Below are 22,324 nucleotides of genomic sequence, written 5' to 3' on the forward strand. Positions count from 1 at the left end.
GCGCTGCTTTTCCTTGTCGTTGTGACCACTAAAGCATAGTCCACACGCTGTAGCAGTCAAAACCTACTGAAATTGCTGCCGTTGTTGCTGTTGGCGCTGCATATCTACAGTGCGTTGGAACGCGGCCTTAAGCGCTTCACGGATCTTGAGACTGAACTGCACAATCCGCACAAACTCCACCTCTCGAGCTTTCTTGAGTTCCTTGATGCTCTTCTCGTGCATCTGGATATTGGCGCTGGTCGTTCGGATGAATGTGCTCTCCCAGCTGGAACTCACTCCACGGGACTGAGTCAACGTCTCGCTCAGATTTTGATTTAACTCGATGAGCTTCGTCTTGTGATGATTGATCTCGTCCGATATCTGCAGACACTTGCGATGGCTAATCATGGGAACTTGAGGTACATCGCCGAGTTCTGTCAGACGGAGAAGACGCACAGCTTTCATGATATCGCTGGACTGGATAATCATCGCGATAAGGAGCTTGTCCCGCCGTACTCTTGCTGCCTCCAGCACAGGCTGCAGCTTGCTCAGCAAGGCCATGATGGGTCCTGCGACGTATGGTCCTTGGCACGTGGCGACTGCTATCTGTCTGGTCAACTGTTCACTTTGCCGCTCCATATTAGTCACGTTCTGGTTCACTTCGTGATATCGATCCACCAACGAGTCGACCAGCGCGTTCTCGGCAAAGACGGCACCTCCGAGTGGCAAAAGGTTGTTCGGATTAGAGGTGCTGGCCAAATCTGTGCTAATGGCAGAAGTTGTCGACCACATTCCGTCCGTTGTGCTCACAGCAGCGGGCATGGAGCTTGGTAACACGTGCATCATCCCGTTCATAACATTCGTCGCGAAGGCTGTACTGCTGCTTCCATTTCCCATCGATGCTGAAGCTCTGAGCTGAGCGGCACTACCATTCCACTGCAGACCCCCCACACTCGAGTTGATGTTGACAGTGTTGAGTCCACTCGATGCTGTATACGCTGTGCTCGTCTGCATTGTTTCGGGCGACGGCAATGGCGTTGAACTCATGTCGGTAGGCTCCTGTTGCAGAGAAATAGGCTCCACCATTGAGTTTGGAGCAGCTGGTGTTTGGAATAACGAACTAATAGAAGTAGGCGCCGGTGGCACTTGAAGCTGGGAGAACAATTCACTGGACCGAGTAACCGCGCTCTCTGTTTCAATACTTCGAGTAGTGTTGCTGTTTCCCGTGCTTTCAACCTGTTGATCGGAGATTCCATTGGCAACGCTGTTCATCACAGACCCAGTCTGCTTGGTGTCCTCCTCATCTGAGCCATCAATAACGATCACTTCAACATCGCGCTTCCGTTTCAGACCAACTCTGTCACCAGAATTCCCATTTGACGCTGGAGGCGGGTGTTTTCGTGCTGTAATCATTTGAGAGATCACATTCTGGAAATTCGCAGCCCAGTGAGACTTTGCTATACAGGTTCCAGGTGCATCTGCACAATAAAAACAAATAAATATTAGTGATCCGCATCAAGCCGTCTATAGGGCAGAAATACGCAGACCTTCTGTCGCAAGCTTGCGGTGGCGTCTAGTCCTGGGAACACTGTGGATCTGCTCGAAACAATCTCTGCAAAACTGCAAATCGCACTCTGCACACCAATACGCGACCCGGTCCAGTTCACACTGCCGACAAACTGCAAAGACGTAAATAATTAACGACATTCCTTTTTTTGAGTAAAGTAATAAAAACTTACATGAGGCAGGGAGCCGACTGTGCTTTTGTCCGCTCTGTGACGAATGGGTTGCCTTCCAACACGATGAACATAGCGAACGGCCCCTCAAAATGCATCCTTCTTGGTTGCATTTCACCTCTCCCTTCTTATCCACTTTGCCTTGTTTGCACAGCTCACACCGTGGCAACATCAGCTCTGTAGATGCATGAACAAAGTACGTTAATTATCTAGCGTATATTTTAGCACATCAACGAAACCGTACGTCGAATCTGTTCGCGATTTTGCGCCTTGAAATTCTGCAGCACCATTGGCAAGACATCGAACCACTTTTTCCCCGTCTTCTGCTCTGTTTGTCCAGATGCAACACCATTCTGTTGTTTCTGCTGTCCTGGAGAATGGGCACCTCCGTTCTGCGTCGTATCTGCAGCTGTCGCCGCTCCGTTTTGATCTCTGCTGACCGTATTTTGTACCCCGTCCAAGCCTTTCTCGCTCTCTGTGGGGGTCACCACTCCTTCGCTGGCTGACCTCTCTGTCTCTGGAGTTGTCGGCAGCTCGCGAGTGTTGGTACTTTCCTGCTCTCCTTGTTGCTGCGCTGACGCCGGCGTGGGAGAGCCACTGGGCGTTGTATCCGTCGTTGTTGATAGCGCAGGTTGTATTGACTGTACGGGGGCCTCAGAAGGAGCAGCGTCAAGATTCAAGTCACTGGACGCAGACGCGAGGTCTCCAGCATCTATGGGAGGAGGAGACACCGCTGGAATGTCCCTGGAGGCCCCGGCAGCGACCGAGACCGGCGCTCGGTTGTCCATCTTTTCGCGCCGATATTATAGGGAACTGAAACACCAGGTCACAAAAAGAATAGACTCAAAAAAATAAAATTGCAAATTTTAATCGGACTTATTTTTTCTCCAGAAAATGTTCTAGAAAAAACGCTTTGTTGCCTTTCAGGCGTCACTTTTGAATCGGATCGCAAACCAACAAGCAACATATCATGGCAGGCATGACGAACACTTTGGCGGCGGAGGTCGCGGAGCTACAGACGCTATTGGCGCAAACCAAGACGAGCGGCAACCGCCGCGACCTGGAGCAGCTGCTACAGCGCAAACAAAAAACTCTGGAGGCTGCCAAGTCCCAACAGGAGCAGCCCATGGAAGTGGATCCACAACCCGTCAAGGTGGCGGCGACTCGACCTGCAGCTAGCGACCTCACGACGTTTACGGAGATTAGCCGCTTCGGCTGGGAGGACGACGGCTACGGCAAGGAGAAGGTGGCGGTCTACGTCATGTCGGGCATCGACGGGGTTGGCAATTTGCCAAAGGAGAATGTGACGTGCCACTTCACGAAAACGTCGTTTGATCTCAAGGTGCGATGAAATGCTACAGTTCAGAAGGCGGTTAGTAGCAGGTTGCTGACGTGTCTGTTGCTGTTATTTTGTGGCAGATTGTTGGACTGGATAACAAGAATTTCCGGTACGTTCGCTTGAGGTGTAGTTGAATCTCTTGAATGCTGATTGACGCAGTGGTTGATGGTTTTACAGACTGTTCAAGCAGCATTTGGAGAAGGAGATCGACCCAGCTAAGAGCTCGTTCCGCGTGAAGAAGAACCGCGTCACGATCTCACTGCATAAGGCAGACAAGAACGACACGTGGATGAATCTGACGGCCAAGAACCCGCTGAAGACCAGCAAGCCCGACACGAGCGATCCTGCTGCAGGCATCATGGACATGATGAAGGTGCGTTACAGCTATGAATCCTCTGACTAGAGGAGGTGCAATCTAACGCACTTTTGTTGTTATTTAGAACATGTACGAAGAAGGTGACGACGAGATGAAGCGTACGATTGCCAAAGCTTGGACGGAGAGTCGTCAAAAGACGGATGCTGCCAGTCCCTTTTAACGGAGCAGCGGGGTCAACGTTCAATGCGTTTTAGCCACCCTTAATTATGATCTAGTATGCAGGCTAGAAACATTTCCATCTATTCATTTTCTACTCGGATTTCTTCAATCTCATCACCACTGGTAACAACCGTGACCTCACTGTTCTCTAATGCCTTCTTGATCCGTTTGTGCTCTGCGCTCTTCTTCTTCACTCTGAAACTCTCGCTGGTTTCGCCCGTTTCCACCTGCATGAGCGATAAAAATCCGTCTTCGTCGATATCAATGACACTCCACTCGATATTCGGCTCAGCGACAACTTCGCTAGCAATCGCTGCATCTGGATCTCCACCAACAATTGCGATGAGCTCATTGTACCATTTGAGCAACCGCTTCTTCTGCTTGGTGCCGACCACATTAAACGGCATTGCGAGGCCGTCTTTCACCGTCTGGAACGTGGCTTCAGCCACAGGAAGCATGGATCCTCCCTGCTTGCCCAGCCCCACATAATGGCCGACGCAGTCCACAAGTTTCTGCTGGGCCGCGTCACTGAATCGCTGGCTCTGATTGCGCTGCAGGAAGCGACTCATAGTGCGCAGCTCCTTCAAGATTTTGCCCTGCGTCGTCTCGATCTTTACCGACCCAGAGATCGCGGCCACTAACGTCTGGCCATCCTCCCAAAACTTGTTGCATCTCGAGTCCATGGTAACAATTGTCAATTTTGCAAATTATTTCCGAAACGGCGAATGACTGGGATTTTGTAAGCCTTATTTTCGGATTGGCCAACATGGAAGACTTATACGGGGACTTGGATACGTCCACCAACGCCTTAGAGAAGAAGGAGGCGCTGGACATCAAGACGAAGGTTGAGAAGGAGAATAAGCGGCTGCGGGACGAACTGGCGCAGTTGCAGGAGCAGAACCGACAGCTTGGTGCTGCTAACAAGCAATTGGAGAACAGCATTTCCACTCTCTTCGCAACTGCGCAACTGGAGCTAGGACGCAAGGACAAGGAGATCAAACGGCTGCGCAGTCAATTGGAAGGTCGAGAAGCCGCCTAAACAACGACCGAAGATATCAATGCTTTAAACGACATGAAGGATATTTACTAAACTTTTTTTGATTTTCTTGTTTGGTTGTCTCGATTCTCGCATATTGCATAAATAAAAACAGCCGCGTGTATGTGTTCGTCATCGTTTCGGAGCGCTCGTTCGCTGCCGTCGAATGCCTATCGCATCAACTCTTGGCTGTTTGTTCGTACGAACTCGTCTCCGTCTCTTGGTTTCGCCTCTTGTGCCTCCTTCGCTCCGCATGAATGTTTTTTTTCTTGACTTTTTGACACTCGATCTGTTTCTATTCTGGCGAGGAGACCGCAAGTCGCCACGCTCCACCGCTCATCAGTAGTAGGCATACGACAGTCCTACCGGTAACAAGCGCCGCAACTCGCTTGACATGTACGTGGATATGAAGCTTCGTGGATGAAGTGATCGTCGTCATCCTCACCGTTACGCATCGTTCGGCGACGCGTTGGCCGGTCCCACGATGACCTCCTCTGGTTCTGCCACTGAAACCCCAGCCGGTTTATCTCCACTAGAATTTTTCAGTTGTTGCAGAAGTGTATCAAGGCAACTGACGTCGTATTCGTCCAAAAGCGACGTCTCAAAATCCTCGAGTTTCTTCATCACTGCCTGCTAATGCACAGCCCATCAACAGACACGCCATTAGATCACAATCCACAATACAGAACACTAAAGCGTCCAGAGCAAGACTGCAGGATGCGTGGCAATACCTGTTCGCCGTCAGTGAAGCTGTAGTGCTCTGAGTCTGGCAGTAGAGGGAGGTCTTCGTCCAAAAACGCCAGCTGATTGTTCGCGTCTGCCGTTGCGTTAGCGACAGTACCAGTCGACACGGCCGCTTTCTCGCTCGGCGTCGGGCTTCCGCTGCTAGAGGCCGGAGTACTTACGTTCGGAGTCGACACGGTCACGGTTGGTGCAGTCGGCGCCGATGCAGTCGGAGTCGACGTGGTTGGTGCCGTTACTGTAGGCGCTGGCACAGCCGCAGACATTCTTGGAGAGGCCACGCCATTCGTAAGAAGTCCACCCAGTGATGCGTCGACATTGCTGCTGTTTAGTGCATTTTTTAACGGCGAAAAGATGCTCAGCACGTTGTTTTGGGCACTGTCCTCATGCGCCACAGAGCGTGCGGTAGATGGCACAGTCATTGCGAACGGGTTGAGATCTTCAACTATACCGGGGACGTCAATCGAGGATGGCTCTACATCTGACAAAAACCAGTCAGTCATAAAGTATTAAATCGCCCCACCACGTCACAAAACACACCTAATTTGTATGGAGCTGCATCATTGACATCCGACGGAACCTCGACGAATTTCCGCTTCCTCGAGGTGGGCGCCGCAGTAGCAACATCAGTCGATCCCGGCAACAGCGGAGGTTCGTCCATCGCCAAAAAACGCAGAACATCACGAAATTCCTTGGGTCCAAGCATGCTGCTGTTGATGTAGCTACCAATAGGACAAAGAAAAGTTCGAACCCAGCAAGGAGCAGGCACGAATTGCAAATACCACACAGCAGCATAAATGGTTAGCCACACATTCAATACTCTCGATGAGACCTGGCCATCGCATGCCAGCGACACTTACTCTTCGCTGATGACTGCGCCAGTAGCGTCGTTGCCGGAGAGCTTGGGGAGATTCTGTTGTTTTCCACGGTAGATCTGGAACAGAATCCACATGATCTTCTTCATCTTCTCCTGCATGATCAATTGCTTGTCCTTTGCCTGCTCCAGGTGCTTCCACAACTTGAGATTGTCGCTACGCACAATCTGTCATTAAATAGATGAAGTCAGTCGTCGAGTGCCCATACACGATTGTTCAATCGTTCGTACCGCGTTGTCAATCTCCAGCTCACGCAGACGTTTCTCCATGGCGTCACTGCGCTGACGTAGCTCCTTCATCTCGCGCAGTAGTGTGTCTGAGATCTCTCGGTGCGCATCAAGTCGCGAGTTCTGTTCATATAAAAACGTAAGTAAAATAAAATACATGTGATGATACTGCGACGCTCACCTGGATGGAGGAATTGACGAGCTGTTGGTTGTGTTGATTGCTGTTTGACACTTTGCGTTTAATGTGATGTAGCAGGTCGGGTCGGCCGCGCTTAAAGTACGGGTGCTGGAATTCGAGGCGCTTCGAGTCGAGCACCGTCTTGTGGAAGCCATAAAGGTTCAGCTGGCGCACGAAGGACGGGAAGTTGCGGTGTTTGAAGAAGCGTGGCAGCACCATGGCCACAAAGGCCTCGAGCTGCGACACGATGATGGTGTCTCCGTTCGCGTTCCAGCCGCAGACGTGCGAGAACTCGGGCATACTGAAAATTTCGTACGTCTTGGACAGGAAAGCAGGCAGCATCACGTGTTTCCCCTCGGCGTTGGTAGGAGTGGTCGTTTTCCCCTTGGGCGCAGCGTTAGGCGCCACCTTGGTTGCGTCTGGGAGGCTCGCCGGCGCGGACGTAGCGGCCTCCTGCTTGGTCACTCGGATGCGCTTGGCCATGGCCTTTATACTGTGTTCCTGTTACTGTACTGGGCTAGTCGGGGATGCTAGAGGCTCGGAAAGTAGATGAGTTTGGTGTGTAGTGGTCTGAGTCCAGCGGTCTGCCTAGAAGGTCTTGTCAGTCTGCGTGTGCGACGTGTGCACTGCTTCTTGTCCTGCTTTCTTCCTTGTGAAGTCGTTCGGTTGATTGGTTGACCGACTCGTTTTGGAGGAGCTTTCTTGTCCGCAATTTTATCCAATGGTCGAATGTATAATGCGAAAACGATACGCTAATTGGGTAAAATTAAGCCACTGGCTGTTCCGTCCGACCTTTGACGCGTGTCTCGCATCGTCGCAGTAAGAATTCTCGACTTGCGCCTGAATCCCTCTCCGCTCAGAGCATCCATGATACGTGGAGATTGCAGCGCTTTACTAGCTCCAACCTACAGCGTGTAGGCTCCCTCCATCTTTACGCTAAATAATGCAAGAAAAGCTCATACTCGAATTTGTATCATAGAGCCGACTGTGTTCGGTCGGATGAGAACCTGTTAAATATAATACATGATCTACGAGCTATCTAGACAGGCTACAAGTCCTTGTAAAAAGAAGCTTCGGCCACTTGGACCCTCTCCAATCCGTTTCTACTTGCTACTATCGATTTCAGTGGTATCTGATGTTCCACCCATCGAGTGGGCACTTCCTGAAATGGCTGCAAATGCCTCTGGCGCAACATCGCCACCTCCCCCGTCGTCTCCTTCACGTTCGAGACTTCGTTGGCGAGGTGTAGATGCGTGTCTGCAGTGGTCCAACACGTACTATACATGGCGCGTGGCAGCTACGTCCCTTCTCTCTGTAGGATCTCTTCTGCTGCTCTTCTTCACAAGTTCCCAGGGCGTCGTCCTCGACATTTGGCTCGGACTGCAAGCGCTGAACGTGTCACTAGGGTTGGCGGCACTGCCCTCCGTGTCTCTCTATCGCGTACGCGAGGTCGACGCCCCAAATGCCGAGGAATCCGCGACGGCGACTACGAGCGAACAGCTGCTGGGCACTCGGACTGTGAGCTCCTTCTCGCTATCTCGCTCCGCTTTTGACGCCCCTGGAGTGACATTAGAACGCACACTGACGCTGGCCATCTTTGAGGCTATTGTGGTGATACAAACGGTGTCGCTCACGTGGATTGTAGTGCTGATGTTAGGCGTGTACTGGGCCTTCGGAGAGCTCACAGAAGAAGGCGTATGGGCCATTTGGACGGACCCCGTGTCGTACGTCACGCTTCTTGCCATCCTTACTATTGCACTACACACACAGCAATTCGACAAGCTTCGTGCACACCAACAACTGCAGCTTGGAGCGGGTCTGGAGGAGGATGAATTGATGGCAGTGGCGCCGACGGCTCTAGCGGGAGCAACTGGCAGCACATCAAGCGACACAGAGGCTACAGGTGACAAGAATCCCACTGCAAGTGGCGTGAATACACCGATCTTGCAGTCGAACCACGTCGATTCGTACTTAACGCTGAACCAGGAGCTGCATCCGTGGGCGACGACGCAGAATACAGTCCGGACGGTGGAGCGACAGCTGCGAGGCGCGCTTTATAATGCTGCTGCGAGTGGAAATTGCGCAGCAGTGGAGAAGTTGCTGGAGCGTGCAGAGCATGTGCTTGGGTCCAAGGTGCAGCTGGACATGCTGCTTAACCGCATGTACACCACGCCCTCCCTGTTTTGCTGGATGTTCTCGCATCGGACGCACAACCCACTGCACGTAGCATGTCGAGCGGGAGACGTTCGCGTTGTCTCGGTGTTGCTTGAAGCAGGTCTGAACCCCAATTTCCTTGACAAAATCTCGGGCGCGACGTTCAATTTAGAGCTGATGTACGAACTGTGTCAACTTCGAGTAAAGAAAGTGACGCATGTATTGGGATCGCCGCTGCATGTGGCCGCATTACACGGCCATACGCAGGTAATCGATCTCCTGGTGAAGTTCGGCGCCAACCTAGACATCCTGGCTCGCTCTAGCTTCTTCTCGCGCTCCATGCGCGTCACGCCAATCTTCTTGGCGGATTCAGCTGATGTCGTGGAGTGCCTCATTCGACACCGAGCCAATATCCTGTTGGTGCCGGGAGGTGGCAATGCCGCAAGCACGACGGTCCTCCAACGCGCGCAGCTCTCTGGTCGTCGAGAACTAGCTACTGTGTTAGAGGAATGGGGCGCTGACGTCGCGCTGACTCCGCTGCACGAGGCTGCCGCTGCTGGAAATCTTGCTGCGGTCCAGCATTTATTGTCGTGGGGGATTAGCGCCGACATCCTGGGCGAGTTCCAGCGCGGAGCGCACAGCCGTACGCCATTACACTGGGCAGCTGTGATGGGAAGACATCGTGTGATTAGTGAACTGGTGAAACGCGGAGCTGATGTCAATGCAAAGGACAGTCATGGACGGACACCACTGCACTGGGCTGCTCGACATAACTATGCTGGTGCAGTCGAAGAGCTTCTTGCAGTTGATGTAGACTTTTTGCAGCTAGATCATGATGGAATGACACCTCTGGCCTTTGCTGTCGATGGCGGACTACTGCGAGGTGATTGCGTGGAGCTCTTCGTCCGATTTGGGGTCGATGTCGACGCTCTCGTTCCCAACGAGATAGATGAGACCCCTCTCCATATCGCGTTGCGACTTGGATACAAAGAGACTGCGCTAGCTCTGCTTGTCGAAGGTAAAGCTGACCTGTACGCGCTGAATGGAGAAGGACGTCGTGCTGTAGAGTGCTGCGCGTCGGCTGAGCTGCAGTACGCAGTCAAAGTCGCGGGTGGCTGTGTCGACGTTGTGCTTTCGTTTGATCCGGTGTTTCGTGCGTTCGCCGAGCGTGTGCGTGCTGGGATTGAGCAGAATTTTATGACGGTGTACATGCGGAGCGAAGAAGAAGATACGGCTGGGCGACTGGGAGGCGGCGCGTCTGAAGAATCTCTGGAGGTGATGAAGCATGCTTCTGCCATCGTCTGCATGCTCAGTGATGGCTACGCGCAGAGTGTGTTGTGCATGGATGAACTGGCATTTGCCAAGCAGCACGAGGTTCCTGTGGTGCCGATTTCGTGCGAATCCGTTAAAATGTCCGAGGAACTGCAGCTGTTTGTGTTCACGCGACAGATCGTTCCATTCGGCCAGGCCGTGACGTCGCATCACTTCAAGACGGCGGAGTCCAGTGAAGACGGCTCCACTGTATCAGACACGTCAACTGTAGACCATATCGAGTTTGAGATTGACGAAGATAAGTTCCAGGCCAGTCTCCGAAGTCTCATCGATGGACTGCGGGACGAGGTTGAGATGCATCGACTTGAAGGCGATAGAGATCTCGCTCAAACAACGCTGAGCAAGCACCAACCTTTGGGTCGAGCTGCTACTTTAAGACGCCGAGGGATGGACGAGATTGTGAACGCAGTGATCGTTCGCGGAAGTGGGAGGAGAAACACGTTTGGAGGAGGACCAACCTTTTCGATCTTTGTGTCTCACGGGGACTGCCATCGCGACTTCGTAACGCGTTTGTGCACTGAGCTTCGGCGTCACCAGTTCCCGTTCGTGGTCGATTCCATGACCAATGTATCGAGCACTAAGGAGCGCATTTTGGCGGCAAAGGATGCGATCTTACAGAGCTCCGTGTTTCTCGTGGTGTTATCGGAGCGCAGTGTCAAGACTGAACTGGTTAGTGACCAGTTGGCGTTTGCTGAAGACAAAGGTAAAACAATTGTACCAATTTATTTTTCCAAGAGACCTCGCGGCGTGGACTCTTCCTTGGGCAGACTGTTCGAGAGAGAAGGTCGAGCGTACATTTTCTCCAGCGACATTAGTTATGGGCGTGGGTTTGAAGAACTACTGCATGATCTACGCGCAGGAGACAGTGACGAGGGCCGTCCTAGCGGGGCTGGTGTGTCGCTGCTGTCAAGTCCTGTTGCCCAAGCAGCAGCGCGACGATTGTTGCAGAACTCAAGGCTGTTCAACGGATCAAGCCGCAAAGCACCCCCACGTGCCAGTGTGGGTTGATAGAGTTCAAGCATACGTGAGATGACAAAAATGCAAGTATTTATTAGGACCGTTCTATTGTCGTTTTAGTGTCTTCAATCAATTGTTTCGTTCCGACCATGCGGGGGTAAGTTGCCTCATTAATGCTCAGGCCAGTGCACCATCTGGTAAACTTCAACTACAGTTTGATCTTAGTCGACAGGCAGCTGGCTGTACTGTAATTGTATGTTCACAGTCTGAAGCATGTGCTTTGTCAGAACGCGAATGCCATGCGAGTCCTCGGTGAGTTCCCTGACAGCAGCATGGTCGCTTCAACAGCAGAAGTGAGAAGTCTACTCGAACATTCTTGGTTTGCGCTAAATATGACAATTGCATTGGTGCTTTACCACTTGGCGAGCTTCTCCTCATCCTCCTGTCGCCGTTGCCGCCTACCAACTGTCTCCTTCTAGAACGGTATACTTGTAATCCTGCCCAAGTTTGACTCCACAAACAGACACCATCTAGCAACTCCGTCACAACTCAATTGGGCACAAGCCACTCAAGAGCAATCAAAGCAACGTGAACATGAATCTGGATATCAACACTGCCACCGACGTGCCTCGCTTCGTGCGCGCCGTCTACGACATGCTGCAGAACGAAGACCAGTGTATCCTCTCCTGGTCGGCCGATGGATCACACTTCCAAGTCTACGACGTGCCGCGACTGGAGAGCGAGGTGCTACGCAAGTACTTCAAGCACGCCAAGTTCTCAAGCTTTCAACGCCAGCTCAACAACTTCGGTTTCCATAAGTGGACCAAGACACGCGCCAGTGTTGCCACCTTCAGCCACGACGTGCTCGTGCGGTGTCACCCGTCGCAGCTCATCGTCTTGGTGAGTCAGATGAAGCTCAAGCAGAAGGCTGTGACAACAACGACAACCACACCGGTGAAGGAAACGCCGTCGATGAAGCGACCTCGGAGTCTTCTGGATACCACGACCACCCAGTACTCAACCTCGACGAAGAAGTACAAGATGTCCCCGCGCGATGTGTGTGTCGTCGACGAGCTGTCGGACGTCACCGTCGCGTCGTGTGTCGATCCGCTCTGGCTGCTGGAAGACATCTGCAGCAACAAGGACGATCTGGTGCTGCTCGACGCACTGGATTCTGTTGAGCTGGAGGAGTTGGATTGGGACGCCGTCATCTCGCCAGTCGATGTCAGCAGCAACGATAGCGATACCAATAGCGACATCAGGATCAACAACGTTGATGTCGATTTGGATTTCTGCTTCGAGCTCGACGGCGCGGCACCGACTGACGTGCTGACTGATGCCGACGTGTCTGTCATCCTCGGTGACCTCGAGATCACCCAGGTGATATTGGACTGCGAATTTGACGTTCGGCTCGAAGATGTCGCGATCATCAGCACCGACGTGGACACGCCGCTGTTTGTATAGTCCCTGAGCAGTCACTATCCGTGATGTTTAGCGTAGTGTTGTTTGTTGTAGTACTCGAATATCGTTTACGTCGCACTTGAATAATGGAATCCATCCACATCTGCAACATTATGAATGAATCACTTGTTTTCGCAAGGCCTCGTGTGTGAAAGTAGAATACCGAGGTATTTCACACTAGCGGTTGATCTCCGATGCGTCGACGCTCGGATCATCAACGACAAAGCGCCAGGAAACGAACTAAGCCTCCATTCTCTATATATTACGCACACTTGACATTAAGTACGGCCTCCGAACTTCTGCATGAGTTTGGACCCCTTTGGGACGTTCTTGGGAAAACGTCCTCCTAATCGACTGCCCTTGCCCGATTCAGACGAGTCCGTGCTAGCCGCAGACCCCTTAAAACAAACACAAAGAAACGTCAAAAAGTGATTTAAAAAAATCAGGAGCACCGGCAAGCACAGCCGTACCTGTCGTGCTCGTTTGATATGATCCTGATTCATGCTGCCGAGGCGTGAGAGCGAGCCAGGTCCGCTTCGAGACGACATGGGGCCGTGGTCGTGCTCGTTTTTCTTGCGCTTAATGCCGTGCTGTTCCTGCTGCCGGCGCTGCTTGTGATCCTCCTGACTCTCAGCTAGCGTTGTCTGCCACAGCGCACTCCACTCGCATTTCACCTTATCCTGACCTACTTCCTCATCGTGGAACAGCGCCAGAATCTCTCGGAAATCCTTCTTCTTCTTGGGCTTCGGCTGGCTGGGGTTGCTTGGCGTCGGCTTCTTTTTCTTGATATCGTCTTGTGGCGGTGGAGGTGGCGGAGGGGGCGGAGGAAGCGGCGCTGCCTCGGAGTCGTCCATGTGTCTAGTTCGAAGTGGGTTTAAAGTGGACTAAACTCGGGACTATTTTTCTGGGGTCCCACATCTTGGACTCAGTATGCTTCTAAAATAACATCCCACAGCGACCTGGAAAATTTGAGCGGACTATGTGTTTTGACCAATTAGAGGGCTTGAAAATATGACAACTCAAAATTTGATCGGATTATTTATTAGTCCCATTTGTGACTCCAAGTTGAAGCGATTTGTAGCTTGACTTGAAGCGCTGTGATTGGTCGTTTGGCCGATCTTCATGTCCACAGGAAAAATCTAAGGTCGGTTTAACTTTCCCGACTGGCCCACAACTCAAGAGGTGTCCCCCAGCTATCTAGTCGCCATGACGATCCTGCGCTTGACGTCGCTCTCCCGCTCGCGCTCGCTGCTACAGAAGCGATGCCTGTCCACTCACGGTCACCCGTTCGTGTTCGATTCGCGCCATGAGTACATGGACTACCTCGAGGCTCACCAGAGCCGCCTGCCCTGGGGTTTCTCAGTGGCCACCACCAACTTCGATTTCGTGCCGCAGGAGGCGCCTCACTTGCCGGCTAAGATGACCATGACACTTATTAAACCCGTCAAGCCCACGTCGCTCTTCGCTGCCGTGTTCACGCAGAACGCCTTCCCCGGTGCCCCTGTCCTCGTGGGTCGCAAGCGTTTGAACGAGCCAAAGCTCGGTGCTATCCTGGTTAACAACAAAATCTCCAACGTCTGCGCCAGTGGCGGTGGCGTGGCTGATGCTGAGGAGGTGTGTGAGAATCTAGCGAAGCACTTGAGACTGGACGGAGGCTCCCAGGTGTTGCCCTGCTCTACGGGTGTCATCGGTTGGCGAATTCCTGTAGACGCTATGGTCGAGAACCTTCCGAAACTCGTCACCAATCTGCAGTCCAACTCGGTTCTACCTGCTGCTGAGGGCATCATGACCACCGGTGGGTAGCAATTAATTCATACTTGATTCTTTTTTTTTCTAGGAACTGACAAATTTTGCGGCAGATTTGTACCCGAAGATCCGCTCCATGGACGTGTGCGGTGGCCGCATTGTCGGCATTGCCAAGGGTGCTGGTATGATCGAACCCAATATGGCGACTATGCTGTCCTACATCCTCACCGGTGCGTGGTTAAAGCATAAACTTCATTACTTTTATTGTAAAAAAAACTCACAATGGTATTGCGGCAGATCTATCGATTCCGCGTGACGTTTTGCGTCAGCTACTGACGGAGGTGGTTGGAGACACGTACAATTCGCTCAGTGTGGACACGGACCAGAGCACGTCCGACACGGTGACGCTCGTGTCGTCGGACCAGATCCCGTTCGACATGACACAGCTGGAAGAGTTCAAGAAGGCACTGCATGAGGTGTGTCTTGGACTCAGTGAGGACATTGTACGCAACGGTGAAGGTGCGCACCACGTGATGCGCGTGCGTGTAAGCGGTGCGTTGTCTAAGGATATGGCTAAGGGTGTCGGCAAGTCGGTGGTCAACTCGCCACTGCTCAAGTGTGCGGTGGCAGGCAACGACCCGAACGTGGGTCGTCTAGTTATGGCTGTGGGTAAGTACATGGGATCGTACCACAAGGATGTGAACATTCAACGTCGCATGAAGATCCGAATGGGTGGTGTCGTCATCTTCGAGAACGGCGAGATGGTGCTCAACGATGATATTGAGGCCAAGTTGGTGGCCCACATGCGCGACGCGATGCTGATTGAGCCCACTCGCGGTGGACTTGATGCCAGCTCACACAACTATCCGCCGCACGGAAAGTTTGTCGAGGTAAGCCGTTTGTTTTGTTACTGTGTCGAATGAGGTGATAACATAGCTTTTGTTTCCAATGGCAGATTGAGATTGACCTGGGTGTTGGCTCCGAGGAGACTCAGGTGTTGGGCATTGACCTTACGCACGAGTATGTGGCCATTAACGCCGACTACCGCTCGTAGATGGAGCGTCAATTATCGTCATGGAACTCGACTGAAGCGACCGAATAGGGGGACGCTGGTACTGTTGGGTCGAATGACTGTCAATAAGGTTGGACGATTCCTATTCAAATACACGCGGTGACTAATATCCAACAGATTGTACGTGTTTTTATTATGTATTCGTTCTCAACCTATTGTACTTCGTGGCGGAAGAACCCATTCATGAGCTGCATTCGACGCTTCACTTTGTCATGATCGGCTAACGCTTGACGTAGAATATTCTCCAGACGCTCCTTCTCGATGCCGCGGAAGAATGATCGAAAGCCGTCGCGGGTTTTGAGCTGACCATGTCTGTCTCTTAAGAACTGAACCAGTTGGTGATCACTCTCATTGTTTCCAGGACCAAGCGTCAAGTTCTGGCGTTGCTGTTGACGAGTTGGTGAGCTTTGCTGGTTGCTACAGTTGTCGTCTGTATTCTCGTAGATACTGACACTTGTACTTTCCATTGCCGAGTCGGTATTGCGTGGAGAAAGACAGCTCTGAAGGCTAGCAACATTCAAGATGGCGCTATCTTCTGCGTCGTACTCCATTTCGTCTCTCCACTTTTCAATCGCATTCAAGCTCTCGACCACATTAAAGAATGCTGTCTTGGGTATTGGCGTCGGACTACTGAATTCGCTTGCCACGGCTGGACAGATGCTTAACCTAAGGGCACAATAACGAACAGAAGCGTGTTATTTACTGGGGAGACAAGCCATCTAAGATGCACACGTCACCGCACCATACCGACACAATACTCACGGGATACTTACTCATCGTCGCTGGAATCATCGTTGTCTTCAGCTTTTTGTCTTTGCGAGCGCTCAAGTTGTTTACTGCTCAGCGAAGTAGGAAGATGGCGTTTAGCTGTTGAGATGTCCACTTTTGGGGAGAGCACCTCTAAATTCCAGTCGTGCTGGTGTCCAAGAGCCTTCGTACAGCTGGAACTTGTCGTGAAGATACCTCTGGGTGTCTTAGTAGATGAACATGGGCGCTTGTCATCGCTGCCATCTAAAATGAGGATGTCGACATTACCAGTGCCCGAAGGCCCACGACAGTTTGAAGATCCTCCTCGAGAACTTGACCGTGAACTATTACTTGACCCTCGTGCCATGTCGACAAAATCTTCTCGGACGTTGACGCCATTACGCAAAACCCCAGCTGAAGTGTTAGGTCGACGTTCCAGTCGTGCTCGAGTTGCGGCAATGGCCGCCTCACTGCCAATGACTCCGTCGACACTTCCTTTTCGACGAGATCTGCTGCGGTTCGATGCGATGTTTTCGCGACAAAAAGCTTCGTTGGCGTCACGGGGAACTCCGATTTGTGACGTCCCAACACTGTCAAGTTGCCAGGTTTTAAGCTCGTCAAGGATAGATTCACGCGACTTGTGCTTGTGAGTGTCCAGTTCTCGAGCTCGATCAAGTGTGTCGGTGATAGAAATTCGTTGTGCTGGTGTCTTTGGACGTTCTACTAGTCCATGACTCGATGGAAGACGCGAGGTAACAGAAGTTGTAGAGTCTTCAGAGCTACCTCCAATAGACCTTATCAGATCGTTAGCTGACCCCGCTTCGGCCTCATGTCGATGTCGACGTAAAGCACTCGAGACATTTCCAGCGAACACGATGTCTGTTCCATGAGTTAGGCGGCTACCCGAGTCATCAGTACGAGGAGAATCGCCAGTGAGTCCATTCAGACTAGTTGTGCTTGAAGAATATGAAAGTTGGCGGGGGCTACTGATCTCGTTCAGCACTATCGCTGCTGCTTCATTGGTCGATGCATTTTGAAGATGATCTCGGTATTTCTGGATGGCAATGTCAATCTCTGAGTCTGGAAGCTTGAACCTCTCGCTGTCGGACAATGCTTTGTCATCCAGTGACACTAGTTGTGGAACGAAGTTGGCAACAATCTGGCGGTAGTAATTGACATTCTCAATTTGGTTTCCAGTCAAGTTGAGTGATGTGAGCTGCGGACAAAAGGCTGAAGCAAAATTGTTAAGTTTTGAGGGTAATGAACGAGTAAAAGTAAGAAGCATCTTTACCGAGCTGTTCGATCTGGCCAATATCAGCGATTTGATTCCCTTCCAGATCTGGAAGCAACAAATGATAAGCATCATCATTATTTGGCAAATAAAAATAATATCGTACCAATCACACGAAGTTCCTCGTGCATCGTCAACGGACTGATATCACTCACATTGTTGTGCTGTAAATACAGCTCCTGCAAGTTCATTAGCGCTCCGATACCGTCGAGGTCGGAGATCTGGCAGTGCATTGCCCAGAGAATCCTCAATGAACGAAGCGACGTCCCTAGATCCCTAAAACTGCTGAGATTGCTCTGTTGCAATCGTAATTGCCGTAGAGACGGCAAGAGCTCTCCTATCACTTCAACCGATTGTTTCGTCGAGTCGACCGATATCTGCAGCGAAGTAACGCGTTCCAGATCTTGTCCTCCTGTCAATTGTTTCTACAGCATCAAGCAAATAAAGTTAAGATAAATAAATAGAAAAAAATAATCACGAGGCTTCTAACTCACTAGTTTTTCCTCTGTGATGTCATCGAACGGGTTATCGAGCTGCAGGGTCTCCAGATCAGTCTCTTGCCTACCGATCTTGCTCATTACTGGAGACGGCAGCCCCGAGGCACTGGCGCTCGATCCACCAGTAGGAACCGGCGTCGGGTTGCAATCCCTCGGCAATGTTCGAATGAGAAAACGTGTTTTGATGTCAGCAGGCCTTGGTGCGCCTGTGCTCGGTTTCCGCTTCACCGTCGTCGAAGTAGCAATCACATTCTCGTCCATCTCGTGGCGTAGATCACCAACCACGACCGTGCTCATGATTCCAACGCAGCTAGAAATCTTCCGTCAATTCCACACTGCGTCTTCGACCAACGTACACACTAATAATACGTTTCTATCGCTCCAACGCACAAGTTGCAGTGGTACTGAGTATTTTTATCTAATGTAGCCATCTCAACGTACCAGTATATTGGTACATTTTGCTTTCGAAAAGAAATGGTGGAGGACAAGAAGGCGCCTGGTACGACGCCGTCTATCGCTGCTGCGAGAGCCCCACGCGAGTCGAAAGCCAAGCCCGAAGCTCATGAGAAACCTTCGTTTGTGTTCTTGCGTCTGAAACGCAAGCGCACGGACGACCCGATGGAGTGTCTGGTGGTGCACAGTGAACCGGACTCGAAGCGCTCCAAGACGGATTTATTGCAGGCCTTTACGAATCTGTCAACCACCGAGAAGCGTTATGTCTTCAAACACATTGACACCATGGAGGAACCGATAGCTCCGGGTCGCTCTAAGTGGACAGAGCGGCTTAAACGTAAGGCACGTTCGCTCAAGGACGAGCACGCCGATATGATGGCCAAGAAGCAGCTCGTTCCAGTGTTCCAGAAAGACCCGACGGCCTCTAAGCAGACGGAGAAACGTGTCAAACAGCAGCAGAGTCGCTCCAAGGCGCGACGGAAAGAGGGGATGCTCAAATCTAGAGGACTACAACCCGTCATGGAGATTAAGGAGAAGCAGACAATGCAGATGCACGGCATCCGGCTGGTAGATCTACAAGTAACACCTGCTCTAAGTAAGAAGAAGGACGAGGAGATTCTAGAGAAGAGCAAAGCTGATGTCGTCACGGTCAATGGAGCAAAACTGAAGCCTACACGTGTCCTGAACCCGCACGAGCGCGAGCTGGACGAGGCCATTTGGAATGCGTTCCGTGCCAATGATTTCGCGCCATTTTTCCAGATTTATCACGCGCGACGGCCTGAACTTCGTGTGGACCCGTCGACCTTCCAACGACCAGCAGATGGGAGTTCCATTCTGATGGCTGCAGCGCTGCACGGACGCAGTGATGTGATTGAAGTGCTACTACGCTCGGGTAGCACGAGTGTACTGCAACAGGACTGGGAAGGTGCTACAGCTGCGGTGTTTGCGAAACGTGGAGGCCATGCCAATGTGGAGACAGCACTACTTGCCTGTGAAGAAGCGGAGCGAGAAAAAGACTACGTTTACGACGTTTACTGCGTCGACATTTCTGTTAGTGAAGGACAAGACAGTGCGCATGACGGAGCAACTAGTGGCTCTGAACAAACAAGTGTGAATGGTGTGCCAATTGTAAATGTGAGCTCGGAGGTGCATCGATGGCTATCGGAAGATACACCGAGCGAGGAGGTGGAGGAATATATGCTGGAGTCCGACATCGATAGCAACGAAGAAGACGACGGGTACGCATGCTTGTATAGATATCCCTGGGACCGCTGAATGGGATTTATCTAAAAGATGATTAATGCTGAGAGGCGGTCACTGTGAATATGTTTTTGACACTTTGTTTTACTGTCTGTGATTTACCTGATCTGTAGATTGAGCGAGGATTCAAACGATGAGGACCACGAGGCAAATGATTATCCAGACGAAGAGTCATCGGACGAGTCGCTGGCGGACAGCGAGGAGCTTGACGAGGTGCTGTGTGCAAAGGATTAGTTTGCTGCTTTTTTTTTCGGGGTATCATTCTGAGATCTCGTGTATGATTTTGTTTTCTTTACAGATCGGGGCCAGACGCCGATGGCAGACTTCTGAAAACGACTACACTGAGCGAGATGACTTTGATTATTAGATTGATTTCAAGCTCTGGAGAGCGGTTGTAAAGCTTGGACTGAGAAACGACTCCAGGAAGCAGTTGCAGTGTCTTCGAAGTAGCACCACACAAGTGTATCATTTCTAGTTCAAATGTATTTTCACTCACCCAATTTGTCCGTGGTTCAGATGTCGATGAATTTATAAATTAGAAACAACCTCCTTGGACACGATTACAATACTTATACAACACATTGCGCACGTGCGTGCACACGAGCTATACGAACTGCAAGATGTCCGCGTCGGCGTTGCTATTGTTGGAGACACCTCCGAGCAGTGCCTTCATCTCACAGTCCAAGATTGCCTGAGAGATTTCGAGGCAATCGAGGATGGCGAATACGTCGGCTTCAACCAACACGTCAGTCGCTGCCACGCAGTCGAGTTTAAAGTAGAAGCCCAGTTCGACATCGACATCAACGTTGAATGTACTGCTGTCGCCATCACTGTAGACGCTGCTGTCGCTAACATCAACGGACGAGACGGCGACGTCCCAGTCTACTGTCGCCACCTCAACAGAATTCAGTGTGTCAAGCAGCAACAGATCGTCCTTGCTGCTGCAGATGTCGTCCTCTAGCAGCCGGAGCGGATCCACACACGACGCGAAGGTAACATCAGAGAGCAACAGTATTATAGCTTAGGCTGAAGCACTAAAAAGGCAAGTTGCCAAAGCTTTATCACAAGCTTGATAGTTCTTCCATTTTCTTGATTCGATATACGCATCACGTAACTGCAATTGCGTTGGAGGATCAGCTGGAGAAAAGCAAAAGGTGTCGCTCGTCTCCTTATCTGGCACCAACGCAATGTACATAACATCGCCTTACGGAAACAGTTTTGCATATTCGTCAAGTGCCGTAGAATCCTCTTTGTGGGTCTCGAATTTCGTCAGTTGCATTAGCCCAACCACGTCATCTCCACCTATTTTCAACTTGGCTTGGATACCAATACTCGACTTGCTCCTGATAGTAAGGTCGGCGTTACAATGTGGGCTTGTTTTCTCAACGCATACACTGACTTGATCACACAAAACCACGATCCAGACATGTAATACTTCTTCAGGTTGGCGCTTTGGCCGGTGGATGCCATTCGCAAGCGATGAATTTGCACCTGTGATCCAAGACCATATTGAGTGTTGAGTAGTTGGATACCATTCAAATCGACGTGACGAACAGCACTGTCAATACTGTCTTTGGCAACCTCCTCGCCCAACAAGAAACCACGCCGATTTCCACCCGCGTAAAAGTATTTCTCGTTGATATCGTGTTCAGTCCATGCAAAATGCTCACCGATCGCGATCAAATCCGACTTGGACCAAAAGGGAACGAGACATCGCCTGAGCACAGGAATGTCGTTGTTCTTCAAGTTGTACTGTCCTGTGGCAAGTAGTCGGAATTGGGCGAGAATTCCAAAGCTCTGCTCAATTTCATCGTGCACGAAACCGTCTAGACACAATTCAAAGCTTTGGTCGTTCACAAGATGAAGATCTTCAAAACTTGCTCTATCCTTTCGCCAAAATTGCTGGGTTGTTGCATTCAAATACAGCATGGAAAATCCTGTTCCTTTCAGCTTACGAAACAAAATGACGGTTTTCAGCTGACGCAATGCCTTGTAGAACGCAAATAAGATGACCAGCATACTCTTCCCAACCCCTGGCACCCCCCCACAAATATAATCTTGAGTTTCTTTTCCATAAGTTCATGGAATAACTTGATAATATCCAGAGTTTCCTGCCGAACATAATAACACTCAGGGAAATCCGGTTCCACACGGTGAACGTCAAAAAAGTACTGACCACGTCACCAGTTTTTCACTTGTCGATGTCTAATAGGTCTGCAATGAGCTTCACATCTTCCTTCGCGATTCTAGTCGGTAATTGTATTACTCTGGCCTCCTTACGTGCTCGCCCTTGCTTATCGTCATCCTGCGGGACCAACACAAGCACGTGAATCTGCTTTAAGGTTGGAGCATCAAATTTTGCCAGGAACTCGTCAAGTGGATCCTCCCCATAAAGCTCGTTGTCATCATGTGCTAGTGTTTCGATAAAAACAGTCGTATCGCCCCTTTTCAGTGCCTTCGCGTCTTCAGCCCCAGACTGCATCCACGCGCTGTCCTTCCGTGTTCGGAAGACCCGCAGTTTTGCTGTTGCTGACACCAACTCAGTCTAGTGCCACCAGCTCAATAAAATCCAGTGCGTCAATCAGCATCAGATCGTCCTTGCTGTTGCAGATTTTGTCCTCCAGCAGCCACAGCGGATCGACACACGACGCGAAGCTGACCTCCGACAGCTCGTCGACGACGCACACATCGCGCGGGGACATCTTGTA

At 51.1% G+C, this 22,324-nt stretch overlaps 13 protein-coding genes across 21 annotated transcripts; 5 read left to right on the forward strand and 8 right to left on the reverse strand.

Moving 5' to 3' along the window:
- Positions 1 to 63: 63 nt before the first annotated feature.
- On the reverse strand, positions 64 to 2,503 carry PPTG_04780 (hypothetical protein; the record flags this gene model as incomplete). The annotated part of the gene is made up of 4 exons (XM_008897074.1): positions 64 to 1,457; positions 1,527 to 1,658; positions 1,719 to 1,892; positions 1,960 to 2,503. 4 exons carry the CDS (start codon positions 2,501 to 2,503, stop codon positions 64 to 66), a joined length of 2,244 nt encoding a protein of 747 aa, XP_008895322.1.
- Positions 2,504 to 2,605: 102 nt separating this feature from the next.
- On the forward strand, positions 2,606 to 3,897 carry PPTG_04781 (hypothetical protein). Its single transcript, XM_008897075.1, has 4 exons — positions 2,606 to 3,057; positions 3,135 to 3,163; positions 3,232 to 3,427; positions 3,495 to 3,897. The coding sequence occupies exons 1-4, from the start codon at positions 2,686 to 2,688 to the stop codon at positions 3,588 to 3,590; spliced, it is 693 nt and encodes a 230-aa protein (XP_008895323.1). The 5' UTR covers positions 2,606 to 2,685; the 3' UTR covers positions 3,591 to 3,897.
- Positions 3,517 to 4,546, reverse strand: PPTG_04782 (hypothetical protein). Its single transcript, XM_008897076.1, has one exon. It carries the CDS (start codon positions 4,270 to 4,272, stop codon positions 3,670 to 3,672), a length of 603 nt encoding a protein of 200 aa, XP_008895324.1. The 5' UTR covers positions 4,273 to 4,546; the 3' UTR covers positions 3,517 to 3,669.
- On the forward strand, positions 4,045 to 4,750 carry PPTG_04783 (hypothetical protein). The gene has a single exon (XM_008897077.1). The coding sequence runs from the start codon at positions 4,356 to 4,358 to the stop codon at positions 4,626 to 4,628; it is 273 nt and encodes a 90-aa protein (XP_008895325.1). The 5' UTR covers positions 4,045 to 4,355; the 3' UTR covers positions 4,629 to 4,750.
- PPTG_04784 (hypothetical protein) lies at positions 4,605 to 7,369 on the reverse strand. 5 transcript variants are annotated; one of them, XM_008897082.1, is made up of 6 exons: positions 6,650 to 7,369; positions 6,472 to 6,591; positions 6,227 to 6,408; positions 5,907 to 6,073; positions 5,357 to 5,841; positions 4,605 to 5,255 (listed from the first exon to the last, which is right to left on the reverse strand). In XM_008897082.1, exons 1-6 carry the CDS (start codon positions 7,127 to 7,129, stop codon positions 5,073 to 5,075), a joined length of 1,617 nt encoding a protein of 538 aa, XP_008895330.1. In that variant the 5' UTR covers positions 7,130 to 7,369; the 3' UTR covers positions 4,605 to 5,072. The 5 variants fall into 5 exon arrangements, with proteins under 5 accessions (XP_008895330.1, XP_008895327.1, XP_008895329.1 ...); XM_008897081.1 differs by having other exon boundaries at positions 4,658 to 5,255; positions 5,357 to 5,847; positions 6,650 to 7,318; XM_008897078.1 differs by having other exon boundaries at positions 4,658 to 5,255; positions 5,357 to 5,847; positions 5,907 to 6,076; positions 6,650 to 7,318.
- Positions 7,370 to 7,729: 360 nt separating this feature from the next.
- Positions 7,730 to 11,238, forward strand: PPTG_04785 (hypothetical protein). Its single transcript, XM_008897083.1, has one exon. The coding sequence runs from the start codon at positions 7,814 to 7,816 to the stop codon at positions 11,138 to 11,140; it is 3,327 nt and encodes a 1,108-aa protein (XP_008895331.1). The 5' UTR covers positions 7,730 to 7,813; the 3' UTR covers positions 11,141 to 11,238.
- Positions 11,239 to 11,994: 756 nt separating this feature from the next.
- PPTG_21464 (hypothetical protein) lies at positions 11,995 to 12,519 on the reverse strand (the record flags this gene model as incomplete). The annotated part of the gene is made up of 1 exon (XM_008897475.1): positions 11,995 to 12,519. The coding sequence occupies one exon, from the start codon at positions 12,517 to 12,519 to the stop codon at positions 11,995 to 11,997; it is 525 nt and encodes a 174-aa protein (XP_008895723.1).
- Positions 12,520 to 12,828: 309 nt separating this feature from the next.
- On the reverse strand, positions 12,829 to 13,404 carry PPTG_04787 (hypothetical protein; the record flags this gene model as incomplete). Its single annotated transcript, XM_008897084.1, has 2 exons — positions 12,829 to 12,948; positions 13,021 to 13,404. 2 exons carry the CDS (start codon positions 13,402 to 13,404, stop codon positions 12,829 to 12,831), a joined length of 504 nt encoding a protein of 167 aa, XP_008895332.1.
- A 289-nt stretch (positions 13,405 to 13,693) lies between these two features.
- Positions 13,694 to 15,486, forward strand: PPTG_04788 (arginine biosynthesis ArgJ, mitochondrial). Its single transcript, XM_008897085.1, has 4 exons — positions 13,694 to 14,345; positions 14,410 to 14,526; positions 14,594 to 15,186; positions 15,252 to 15,486. The coding sequence occupies exons 1-4, from the start codon at positions 13,757 to 13,759 to the stop codon at positions 15,348 to 15,350; spliced, it is 1,398 nt and encodes a 465-aa protein (XP_008895333.1). The 5' UTR covers positions 13,694 to 13,756; the 3' UTR covers positions 15,351 to 15,486.
- Positions 15,476 to 18,310, reverse strand: PPTG_04789 (hypothetical protein). Of its 3 annotated transcripts, none has more exons than XM_008897086.1 (5): positions 17,901 to 18,310; positions 17,513 to 17,831; positions 17,407 to 17,454; positions 16,142 to 17,345; positions 15,476 to 16,034 (listed from the first exon to the last, which is right to left on the reverse strand). In XM_008897086.1, exons 1-5 carry the CDS (start codon positions 18,198 to 18,200, stop codon positions 15,521 to 15,523), a joined length of 2,385 nt encoding a protein of 794 aa, XP_008895334.1. In that variant the 5' UTR covers positions 18,201 to 18,310; the 3' UTR covers positions 15,476 to 15,520. The 3 variants fall into 3 exon arrangements, with proteins under 3 accessions (XP_008895334.1, XP_008895335.1, XP_008895336.1); XM_008897087.1 differs by having other exon boundaries at positions 16,131 to 17,345; XM_008897088.1 differs by lacking the exon at positions 15,476 to 16,034 and having other exon boundaries at positions 16,103 to 17,345.
- A 60-nt stretch (positions 18,311 to 18,370) lies between these two features.
- Positions 18,371 to 20,158, forward strand: PPTG_04790 (hypothetical protein). Of its 3 annotated transcripts, XM_008897089.1 has the most exons (3): positions 18,371 to 19,594; positions 19,730 to 19,829; positions 19,915 to 20,158. In XM_008897089.1, exons 1-3 carry the CDS (start codon positions 18,378 to 18,380, stop codon positions 19,981 to 19,983), a joined length of 1,386 nt encoding a protein of 461 aa, XP_008895337.1. In that variant the 5' UTR covers positions 18,371 to 18,377; the 3' UTR covers positions 19,984 to 20,158. The 3 variants fall into 3 exon arrangements, with proteins under 3 accessions (XP_008895337.1, XP_008895339.1, XP_008895338.1); XM_008897091.1 differs by having other exon boundaries at positions 18,371 to 19,829; XM_008897090.1 differs by having other exon boundaries at positions 19,730 to 20,158.
- A 766-nt stretch (positions 20,159 to 20,924) lies between these two features.
- Positions 20,925 to 21,635, reverse strand: PPTG_04791 (hypothetical protein; the record flags this gene model as incomplete). Its single annotated transcript, XM_008897092.1, has 1 exon — positions 20,925 to 21,635. The coding sequence occupies one exon, from the start codon at positions 21,633 to 21,635 to the stop codon at positions 20,925 to 20,927; it is 711 nt and encodes a 236-aa protein (XP_008895340.1).
- A 172-nt stretch (positions 21,636 to 21,807) lies between these two features.
- PPTG_04792 (hypothetical protein) lies at positions 21,808 to 22,318 on the reverse strand (the record flags this gene model as incomplete). The annotated part of the gene is made up of 2 exons (XM_008897093.1): positions 21,808 to 22,161; positions 22,277 to 22,318. 2 exons carry the CDS (start codon positions 22,316 to 22,318, stop codon positions 21,808 to 21,810), a joined length of 396 nt encoding a protein of 131 aa, XP_008895341.1.
- Between the last annotated feature and the right edge of the window lie 6 nt (positions 22,319 to 22,324).

This window comes from Phytophthora parasitica, assembly GCF_000247585.1.
Source record: "Phytophthora parasitica INRA-310 unplaced genomic scaffold supercont2.5, whole genome shotgun sequence".
NCBI lineage: Eukaryota > Oomycota > Peronosporomycetes > Peronosporales > Peronosporaceae > Phytophthora > Phytophthora nicotianae.

Excerpts from the sequence above, each read along its gene's own strand:
- PPTG_04783 (XM_008897077.1), top strand. The coding sequence starts at position 4,356 with ATGGAAGACTTATACGGGGACTTGGATACGTCCACCAACGCCTTAGAG.
- PPTG_04788 (XM_008897085.1), top strand. The coding sequence starts at position 13,757 with ATGACGATCCTGCGCTTGACGTCGCTCTCCCGCTCGCGCTCGCTGCTA. Across the intron at positions 14,346-14,409 it reads TGAGGGCATCATGACCACCG|ATTTGTACCCGAAGATCCGC; the intron begins GTGGGTAGCAAT and ends ATTTTGCGGCAG. Across the intron at positions 14,527-14,593 it reads GCTGTCCTACATCCTCACCG|ATCTATCGATTCCGCGTGAC; the intron begins GTGCGTGGTTAA and ends GTATTGCGGCAG.
- PPTG_04790 (XM_008897089.1), top strand. The coding sequence starts at position 18,378 with ATGGTGGAGGACAAGAAGGCGCCTGGTACGACGCCGTCTATCGCTGCT. Across the intron at positions 19,595-19,729 it reads AGCAACGAAGAAGACGACGG|ATTGAGCGAGGATTCAAACG; the intron begins GTACGCATGCTT and ends CCTGATCTGTAG. Across the intron at positions 19,830-19,914 it reads ACAGCGAGGAGCTTGACGAG|ATCGGGGCCAGACGCCGATG; the intron begins GTGCTGTGTGCA and ends TTTTCTTTACAG.
- PPTG_04785 (XM_008897083.1), top strand. The coding sequence starts at position 7,814 with ATGGCTGCAAATGCCTCTGGCGCAACATCGCCACCTCCCCCGTCGTCT.
- PPTG_04784 (XM_008897078.1), bottom strand. The coding sequence starts at position 7,129 with ATGGCCAAGCGCATCCGAGTGACCAAGCAGGAGGCCGCTACGTCCGCG. Across the intron at positions 6,409-6,471 it reads AGCTGGAGATTGACAACGCG|ATTGTGCGTAGCGACAATCT; the intron begins GTACGAACGATT and ends ATTTAATGACAG. Across the intron at positions 6,077-6,226 it reads GGCGCAGTCATCAGCGAAGA|CAGCATGCTTGGACCCAAGG; the intron begins GTAAGTGTCGCT and ends CTACATCAACAG.
- PPTG_04781 (XM_008897075.1), top strand. The coding sequence starts at position 2,686 with ATGGCAGGCATGACGAACACTTTGGCGGCGGAGGTCGCGGAGCTACAG. Across the intron at positions 3,164-3,231 it reads CTGGATAACAAGAATTTCCG|ACTGTTCAAGCAGCATTTGG; the intron begins GTACGTTCGCTT and ends ATGGTTTTACAG. Across the intron at positions 3,428-3,494 it reads GCATCATGGACATGATGAAG|AACATGTACGAAGAAGGTGA; the intron begins GTGCGTTACAGC and ends GTTGTTATTTAG.
- PPTG_04782 (XM_008897076.1), bottom strand. The coding sequence starts at position 4,272 with ATGGACTCGAGATGCAACAAGTTTTGGGAGGATGGCCAGACGTTAGTG.
- PPTG_04789 (XM_008897086.1), bottom strand. The coding sequence starts at position 18,200 with ATGAGCACGGTCGTGGTTGGTGATCTACGCCACGAGATGGACGAGAAT. Across the intron at positions 17,455-17,512 it reads CGAGGAACTTCGTGTGATTG|ATCTGGAAGGGAATCAAATC; the intron begins GTACGATATTAT and ends TGTTGCTTCCAG. Across the intron at positions 16,035-16,141 it reads GATGATTCCAGCGACGATGA|GTTAAGCATCTGTCCAGCCG; the intron begins GTAAGTATCCCG and ends TTGTGCCCTTAG.